Source organism: Calidris pugnax, unplaced genomic scaffold, assembly GCF_001431845.1.
Source record: "Calidris pugnax isolate Ruff unplaced genomic scaffold, ASM143184v1 scaffold32, whole genome shotgun sequence".
NCBI classification, from domain to species: Eukaryota; Metazoa; Chordata; class Aves; order Charadriiformes; family Scolopacidae; genus Calidris; species Calidris pugnax.
In genome coordinates, this window is record NW_015090783.1 from 8,218,958 (window position 1) to 8,228,635 (window position 9,678).

General features: G+C 40.9%; 1 protein-coding gene across 2 annotated transcripts in view; it reads left to right on the plus strand.

Annotated features, from left to right (window-relative positions):
* Window positions 1-3,924, plus strand: part of RSPH14 (radial spoke head 14 homolog (Chlamydomonas)) — a 108,792-nt gene extending 104,868 nt beyond the window's left edge. For both annotated transcript variants that reach the window (XM_014964302.1, XM_014964310.1), the window contains exons 5-7: window positions 938-1,163; window positions 2,508-2,641; window positions 3,595-3,924. In XM_014964302.1, coding sequence (XP_014819788.1) covers window positions 938-1,163; window positions 2,508-2,641; window positions 3,595-3,854 — 620 coding nt within the window. In that variant the 3' untranslated portion in view covers window positions 3,855-3,924. The remainder of the gene's footprint in view (window positions 1-937; window positions 1,164-2,507; window positions 2,642-3,594) is intronic.
* Window positions 3,925-9,678: the final 5,754 nt, after the last annotated feature.

Here is a 9,678-nt window from a genome sequence, read left to right on the forward strand (position 1 = left end):
TTTGCCATGTACAATCAAGTGCCATTAAAATCTCTTTCCCACCTGTCCTTTTATCCCTGCCTGTGGAGATTCATTTGAAAATACCTTGATGACTCTTATCCACAAAACTTCCTTATCTAACCACATATGAATCACTTTGAAAGGAGCCACATTTCCCTTAGCAACCAAAGAATCGGTCTTAGCAACAAGACAGCTGGAGAATTTTGTTTTCACATAGTTACTTGTGGACAGTACGTTCTGCTTTCCCCTGGCATTGCTGTTTGAGTGTTGACTTCATAAAGTGTAAGAACTGGTACAAATCGGCCGCTTGCTCACAGCAAAGACATCACTTGCAGGGCAAATGACGGTCTTTCTGCCTTTGATGCTATTTCCTTTAGGAGAGAGCACAAGACTGCTGACTGCTGGAAAGCTCAAAATTTTAATTTTCCCCATGATAGAATTACTACAAAGGAACGTGTGAGGAAGCTGTCAGTTTCCCAAATCTTGACTTCCCCCACAGAAACCATAGTGAGGAATCAAATTATTAGCTCTAAAGGTTCACATTTCAGCCTCTCAGCATCTGTTCATATTGAGAACATTTAGAAAGGCTGGATACAAGGTGACTTTCACATATATTTATATATATCCCATATATTTTCTTACAAATAAGAATTTTGGGAGAAATATTATAGCAGGGGAACATCAGAGCAATTCCCATTTTGGTTATTACCTGGGCTGGTGTCTTTACAGAACTGTTGGGGAAGTCTCCTGACGAAGCAATGCTAAGATGGCATTTATGAACAGAGCAGCCTTGTAGTTTCCATCTCTCAATCCCACATCTGTGTCAATAAACGAGTTACCATATGTATTTTGATCCTATTAAGGAAATCAAAGTGCAGGTAGAAATAGTAAATGCACTCACACCTCACCCATGTTCCTTCTCTGCCTCCTGCCGTAGGGGCTGTTGGCGTTCTGAGTGCCGGTTTGGTTCCCTTCCTTGTACTCAAGCTGAAGACTGAGTCAGAGGAAATCCAGGAGCTAATCCTCGATACACTCTCCAACTGCCTGCGTGTGGAGGCTTCTGAAGCTCTAGAAACTGATGCCGTCACTATCCTGAAGGAAAAGCTCACACACTCATCGGTGGTCATCAGAAGCAAAGCAGCTTGTGTCCTGTTAGAAATCAGGTAAAGGAAAAAAATCTTTCTATAGTACTTAAGCCCAAGAAAATACTCATTTCATGAGTGACTCAATGTCATTAGTTTACAGTTGTGTTCTACTACACACTGAAATTGTCACATTTCACATGTAAAGCACTATCAGCCTGAGTGCACAAGTCAGTAGAAGACTCTAAAAATCATAACTGCTATAAATCACTCGAGAAAGCAGATGCTGATGAGGAAATGTCATTCCTTCTCCTTCTATTTGTCTTCAGTATTAGCAGTAAAATCATGATTTTTTTTCCTGCTACAGCACTGCCAAGAAAAAATTCTTGCATGAGAAATCATGTGAAAACAAGATTCTGACCCCTATAAAGATAGTGAGCAGCTCCCTTATCATTTTGGACAACGACTCATTCTCAAAAAAAAAATATTAAAAAGTCCTGGGAAACTTTCAATGTGATTGAGGACAGAAATAGTTTTCTGACACAAGCTGCTGCATACATCATGATGGATCAGAAAAAGCAATCTTTATATTAAATTTGTGTGTCAAATACTGGATGAAGGGAACAACTTAAGTCCTGCAATCACAAAATGTAATGAAAGTGCTCAACAGATGTGTAATTTCAAAAGGTCTGCAGATCATGCAGTTTACATGCCAATTGGCACAAAACACTTCCTCATGTCGTATAACAAAGTGTGGTCTTATAGGAAAAGAGAGTATAGATAAAATGAGTCATAGAAAGGAAGCAGAAATGCATCTAGAGCATGGACATCAGCTACGTTCTAGGTCCCAGCAGTAGCTGGGCCATGTTGAATATTCCCCACATTGAAGAGGCTGGAAAGAAAGAAAGAAAATTCACCTAGGAGAAGAATTAATTACAGACTCCTAATTTAACAGGTTTTAAAATCTGTATAGGGTTCAACAATCAGGTTTTTTAACTAAGTTGATATTAGGACCACCAGCATACTTAATCCTACATTCTGCTGCCCATCAGTCTCCAGTATATCATAGAAAGCAAAAAAAAACCCAATCCAAATATCACCTAAAAATAGCCTAAAGAGTTGTTAAGCCCACACACATAGGTTAATATGATATCATCAGTATTGTATCAGCAAGTAGATTTAATAGACACCAGGCACAGACAGACATGCCCTTTCTTTTCTCTGTGGCCGGGCAGGGGTGCCTGCCATCTGTCTGACAGTCAGAACATTGTGACTCCAAAGGGAACAGAGAGCGGGGCTGTGTCAGCGCTGTTGTCAGGAAAGGAAGGAGGGCTGCAGGGGTCCGGGCACGGGGAGGGGCTGTGGGTAGCTGCATGGTTAGCAAACTCCAGCCAAGAAAGGAACTTAACCATCTCTTCTGCACAGCACCCATCCAGAGGGGAAAGTCGCGGTATGTGAAGAAGTTATTCCTGTGCTGGTGAACCTGTTGGAAGACACAGACCCTGAAGTCCAAGCTAGTGCAGCAGGAGCACTGATGTTTGCTACTATAAGACCTCAGGGTGAGACACAGAGGCGGTTCTGTTGGGATAATTTCCAGAAATCTGATTCTAAAGCAACTTAGTAAAAAACTTTTGCCCCACTCCCCCAGGTCCTCAGTTTCTGATAGTGTTAAAGCTCTTCAAGAAACTATGGGATTGGGATGTTTCTTTAGATCTGTCTCAAGCAACTATTGTGGCTCCCCCATAGAGTATAGGTGAGACAGTCTGTTTCACATTTCATTCACCTGAAGTAGGTCAAGGAGTTATTTATCTACCCCACCTGCATCATTTTCCTCCACAGGGGGAACATTTTCTGCCCAAGTTCAGATCCACCTGAAGCTGCTTTGAATCCCCAGTCCTCAGCAGAGCAGCGCTACTTTCTGGAAACTCTTTTTGTGGTTAGAGACAGTTTCTCTCTTCCAGCTGGGAGAGGAATGAATATTAATAAGGTCTCTGGTCCTCCCCAAGTAACTTACATGACACTGAAAATACTAACTGCTGAATTTTCAGTGTGATAAATGAGTAATTAGACATAAAAGACTTAATAACAGCAGTTGTGTTCCAGTCCTCCTCTGCAACTGTCCCCCTGGCTTCCAAAGACAGCACAGGAGTGGATCTCAGTGTTTGAAGTGTCTTTGAAAATAAAATAATGGAGAATGTTAAAGGCATCTAGCCTCCACCCCCAAAATAGTTTATGTAGTCACACAGTGCCTCACAAATTCTTAGATAAGTTGTTGAAAATGAAATAATAATGTGCAAGGCAAATAATGTTAACCAAGAAAGATCTTTTTTTCTTAAAAATACACAGCTGGCAGGTAGCTTTGGTCTTCCAAAGAAAAGTGCGGCCTACCTCTTCACACTGCGCCCTCAGAGCTGTCCAGGGCTGTAGCTGGGCAGGCAGTAGGAAGTACCAATTCAAAAGCATGTTGATTATATGTAATAACACATTTTAAAGCCAGTTTATTTCTCTACAGGGAGATTCTCAGCCCTGGATGCTGAGGCCATTCCACCTTTGCTGAAGTTGGTTGCTGAGGAAACCAGCAAAGCCCGTCTGAGTGCAATCAAAACCCTCACCATGCTGGCTGAGGTACCCCAGGGCCGCAGGACACTCCTAGATCACACAGACACATTTCAGCAGTGTCTGAATGACCCCTCCGAGGCAGTGAAAAGAGCTGCCGAAATTGCCATCAGTGTCATCAAATGGAAACCTTTCTCAAGACGTGATGTTTCATAGAGATCTATTGCCCTCTGTTGTTCTCTGGCTGTAAAAGTTGCATGATTATATGAAACCTTCAAAACCAAAACTCTTTTCCTTGGTTTCGCTGGATCAGTTCCTCCTAAAAAGTCATCTATCGACAGTTTCACATGTATAGTGCAGGTCACAGGTGGAATAATGGACAAAAAGAAAAGTTAGGAAGCCTAGAATTCTTCACTAGGAATTATTTCCTGAGTTTCCAAGATTTTCCTGTGATACAAGAAACTGATCCTTTTGTTTTCTCCACAGTGTTCTCTCCTTTGTTAATTTTTGAAATCTCAGCCTATCAAACATTAATCAATAACTACATTAGAAAGAAAGGTCCATAATTAAGCTCTCTAGCAGTCAGTAGCAATCTAGCAGTCCAGCCCTTTCAAGGCAGGTCACTACAGATATGGTGCCAATATCTCTCTCTGTGGTTGCAAGTGTGTAATTCAGGAGACGTGAGCAGAAGGCCTGGGCAAAGAAATACAGCAAACTTGCAGGACAAATCCTGGCCATTCTCAGCGACCAGGAACAGTGTGATAGTGCAGCTGACTCAGCTTCACAGGGAGTCCTGGGTGTTTTCACTCAGGTTTGGCTCTCAACGGGGTATTTTTATGTCTAGAAGTTACTAAATTGTAGCTAAAAAGCAGCTGCATCATCTGTATAATCTGGGCTATTTGTCAGGTTGGCTTTTCCACTGCAGAGAACCACCGTCACGCTGCAAACTGCGTTATCCTACACAGTGTAAACTCACTGTGTAGGAATGATTAAAGTGAAAATGTTTCTCTTCCATAACCTAACCAGAGGGTGAATTTCCCCTCCTATAAACATGTGATTTAAAAGTATTGAGTCAGTTGGATTCATTCCCTCTGGGCAGGATCTTGGAGGAACTCTGCCTTTTAAACACACTTTACATACATAAGGCACTCATACGTAATACATATTGATGTCAGAGTGCATCCAATTCAATAAGAGAGAGCCAGGCAGCTTAATAACAACGTTCAGTAAAGGACTAGGGAACAACAGAGAATGGGAGGCTCATCTGCACTTAAAAGACTGCTGCGAGAAAATACAGTAACAATGATCATTTTAGCTCAGTTCCAAAATTCTGTCACATCCTTCCCCGATAATTCAGGTATCACACTTCAACGAGTTCGCAAAATAATTAGCTTGTTCAGATGTAGAAATAAGACCATCCAGACTGAACTGCTCCGACTAGAAGAAATTTAGCTGATTCGGACCTTAAGTACTGCATTCTGAGATCTGCCTGATCATTGCTTTAACGACGATATCAACTGTTTCTAAATAAGGCTCTCGGTGCTATCAGTGTTCTTGTCTTACATTCACACACAATACAGAAATGGAACAAAGCCTTAACTGAACTCGGAAATACAGATGCTGGTGGTACCCCTTCCCCAGGTCAGCTTTTGTCCCAGCAGTTCTTTGGCAATGGTACATCTGACAACATAAAATATGATATTTCAATCCCAACAATAACTGCATTGGGCTATAGTGACTGCCTATACAAACACCCTAAGTCAAAGTCTGCATACAGAACAGGCAGGAACCATTACTACATTATTATTTTTTTTTACTTATAAATCTATATTTAGCTTTACATAATTTAGTTTTACCTGACATAAAGGTTGCAAATACTATAATTCAAATCCACATGCCCCAGAGTGGTGCAGATGGCTGCAATTTATTGGAAGGACTGTAGATGATAAATGTTTGCAGGAGCACAGCCCAAAGTACGACGACGGTGGTGGAGTTGAACAGCCTATGGGAAGCAAAGGATGCTGCAGAGAACACAGACTAATGCAGAAATAATCCCATTTATTGCAGAATATTGTTTTGTAACATCTGTGGTGTTTCTAGAGCTGTGTTATCTTGGTGTCTCCTACTGGGTTACACTGCAGGAGGCCAAACGCTGTCACAGCGTGGGGGACAAGGGGCCCATGCACAGATCTACCTGATAGAGCAGAGAAATATCACGCTGCCTCCTTTGTAATCCTGACTATGAGGAACCTGAATTAAGCAGTAAGTTTTTATTTTACAAAATCATTTTTCAGGGTATATTAAAATTTGACACACAATTGCTCCCATAGTAATATGCTGAGCCCTAAATCTCCATCCTAAAATGAGTTTCTCAGCCACAATTCAACATCCAAAATGTCCCTTCACAATCTTCATAAAGACCTTTGAGATCTCAAATGTAATTGAAATTAGTCAAATAGGTAAAACTCCTAACTAAATGTTCCAATGTATATTTTTTCCCCTGAGGAAATGCAGACATGCTTTCTATGTTATTTGGCAGGAAATAACATGCCCTGTTTTATTTGCAGATATGTCAAAAAAAGGAAGAAGTATAATTTTATAATGCTTATACTATAGGCTACCCATGTATTTAGTAACAAGGCACAAAAGCAGATTTCGAGACCATCCACTAATGTCAACAGTTACTAAGACATCCAATAATTTTGGTGGATATGTTTCAGTGTGTTTCTGAATCTCCCTGTTAAAGCAGTGACTCTAAGATGGGAGATGAGATTGCAGCTCTGAAATAGCAGTTGGGAAATCAAAGCGATCAAGAATAAGTTTTCACAAAGAGAGAAACTGATGGTGCAAAAAAGGAAAATCCAAGTTGACCCAAAACATATTTGGAAGAGAGACAAAAAGCAACCCAGTGGCATGAACAGAAATTATAGGGTAAAGAGAATTGGGTAGAAAATATACAGCATAAGCCTGGATTTTTAGGTTTGGAATTCTCAATCCTCTTACTCATTGTTAAACTAACTTTGATTCTATAATTTAGCAAATAATAATTTAATGAATTTTCATATCTATAAAAAAATCCTTATGATTAAAGATTTTCTTTTTCTTCTGAGGTACACTAAGTCTGAAACAAAGCAGAACAAGATGTACTGGAGTTACAGTAATGCTGATTTATAAATCAGATTGGAGTTAACCCAAGACATCCGTTGGCCCTAGCAGTATTTTGACTTGTCTCAGTTATTAACTGCTGAGTACACTGTTGCCCTTAAGACAGTGCGCAAAATGAAAAATGCATCCTCAAATTCTTCTCATATTGGCATTTTGATAAAATGAGAAGGTCACCTGTCCTGGCAAGTCTAAGGGCAGGAACAGATTGGGTCACATTCCCCATGAGCTTCACCAACAAGATGATGACACTGATGTTATGTGATGCTAAATGGGCAACCTGTGATGCCAACAGTTTTCTATGGACATTCTCTCCTTTCTCAATAAGGACACGTTTGCTGACCCACATCACGGGTGTTGCCCCAGAGAGGTCCTTGCTGGCCATGCAGTGGTCTTGGTGCTGACCATTCACAGCTAGATAGGGACTAAGGACCAGGGAAGCATGGAAACATAACATGTATGGGGAGTGCCATGGCTGTCTATAGCTTTGGAATGAGAGACAACAGTCCCTAATTTGCGAGGCTGGGCAATTAATTAGCACTCTAGGTGTGGGTAAAACAATTAGCTGGATCAAAGAAACACAGCTGATGAATGCACCCCCTCAGACTGACTTAGCTTTCAGTCAAATAGACTCCACAATAAAGCTGCCACAGACTTGGTCACAAAAATGCTAAAGATTCTTTTGAATTGCTTCACACACATAAATACTTAAATTAACATGTCAGGATCTGGCACACTCATACACTATAATTAAACTCATTGTTTCAAAGGAAATGCTGTGTATACAGCAAGTCTTTGTCTTTAGCACTATATGCTGCACAGTGCTCTGTACTGCAATGACATTAACACCTAGGCAGATTTTTAACATCAATGAAAAATGATTTGTCTTTTTAGCTTGAAGCCAATAATGATTAAGGCCCAGATATAATTAATGTGGCCCTGGGTCAATACTGGAATTAATTCAGTTACACTCTACATAGACCAAGTTTTCAGATCTGCTGGGGAACAACGCTCAGCCCTGGCAGGGGAAGACAAGACGGCTGCGTTCATGGGAAATGAGACCTTCTTCCATGAGCCTCGTGTCCCACCCAGGCAGAGCTCATTTTGAATGCACAGAGGTTTGCATTACTTCTTTCTAACCGTTTCCATAAGGTTACGAACATTATGGCTCTTTGTTCTTCCAACTACAGACCCATTTCCCTGTCCCCGTTTGCTTTCAGAAGCCCAGGAGCTGGAAACGCTTCTGTCCTGCTCTGGAAAAAGGCAGCTTTTACTTCTATCTCTTCATGTTTCAAAGCAGGGAGTATTTTTGCTTCCCACAACTACGTTTCTATTTAAATAATAATAATATTAAAAATGCATAAAACTGGGATATTTATCTAAGGACAAAATAAAGAGTCTGGGAAAGTCAGATGTGGCTAATTACATTAAACCAGAATGGCAGAATGTCTTTTCTGTGACTACACACAAACTATGCTGAGAAGTTAAGCACAGGACCTATTTTTAGTGAGACAAAATTTGCAATTTGAATGAACAAAAGCCATTGTAATAATTTGTTTTAAGATACTTTGAATATAAGCTAAGTTTTTAAAGTTTTAGGCTCTGATGCTGTAAATAAAAGTTCACACTTACCTCAGCTAGAAGTTCTTCCTTAAGAAAAGCAGGGAAGGTGCTGGTAGAGCACAGCCTTAAGCACTGCCAGGTGGGGAGGGGGTGGGCACAGGTGTTCCAAGAAAATTCTTCTTATTTTCAAACTTTCTCAAATTCTTTTTGGTTCTTCAGGAGGAACAAAAAAGGTGACCTCTTTTATTAATAATAAGGGTAATAACCTCAGGCACTGTTGCTGGTTATCACATATCTCATCAGAACTACTAGCAGATTTTGGAGTGAGTGCAGTTTGACTCCACCCTGTGAGTTCTCTCACACGGGCCTGCAACACTCGCCCCATCAAAAAATGCCGTGAATCACCAGGTGCAGACTCGGGGGGTGGTGTGTGGGGTGCATGTCTCATCCTTCTCAGTGCTGCACCACCCTCTGCTGTTAAATCTCTGATACTTATCTTAAGTTCAACAGGGAAGTTCTAATCCCTGCTCTCTCCCCTCTTGCCACTACACAGGATGGCTGCAGGACCTGCAGCTGGGACATAAGATCATTAAATAAAAAAAAAAAAAAATAAATAAAAATCAGCCTTCCTCAGAAGAGCTTTGCTGTGACCCCAGAGCCTGTGAACAGCCTTTCTCTGTGCAGTGTCACTCTCTATCCCCAGGAATATCAGCTTAAAACTCTCCTCCAGCTCAGTGCTTCAAACCAACGGGTACAAGTGTTCTCCAAAGGCAGTAACCAAGGCTCTATAGCTTTTCCTCCCAAATGCCAGTCACCACTGGTGACATATATTTTTATCATTACTCTTTGCTCTTCATTTTTGTGTCAGCTTTTGCTTCATATAAACATTCCTAATTTTGCCAGTTAAGAAAGTGATCCGAGCAGCAGTTGAGCCAATTAGCAACCACAGCTGCTGGTGGTTCTCTGATCACAAGGAACACCTGCACATGAAGAACTCATCCTTGTGCTCTGTCCTAATTTGCTGTGGACAGACATTTTGGCTAAAACTACAGATGCATTCCAAATTTAGCCAAGAGCTTCCCTCCTCCAACATTTCAGTGCATAATCTTTTTCAATAACAAAATAGGAATAAAACCAAAGTCTGAATTCTAAGTACTGCAGCAGTCAAACTTTATGTAAACATTTGAACTCTGCCCCTACCCCATCTGGTTTTCAGACCAGAACAGAAACAGGTTGCTGAGGCTGTACAGTGAACGCCCCCAGGAAACTGAGAGTTTTTCAAAATTCTTCAATCCTGGGAAGGAAAATGAAGTAA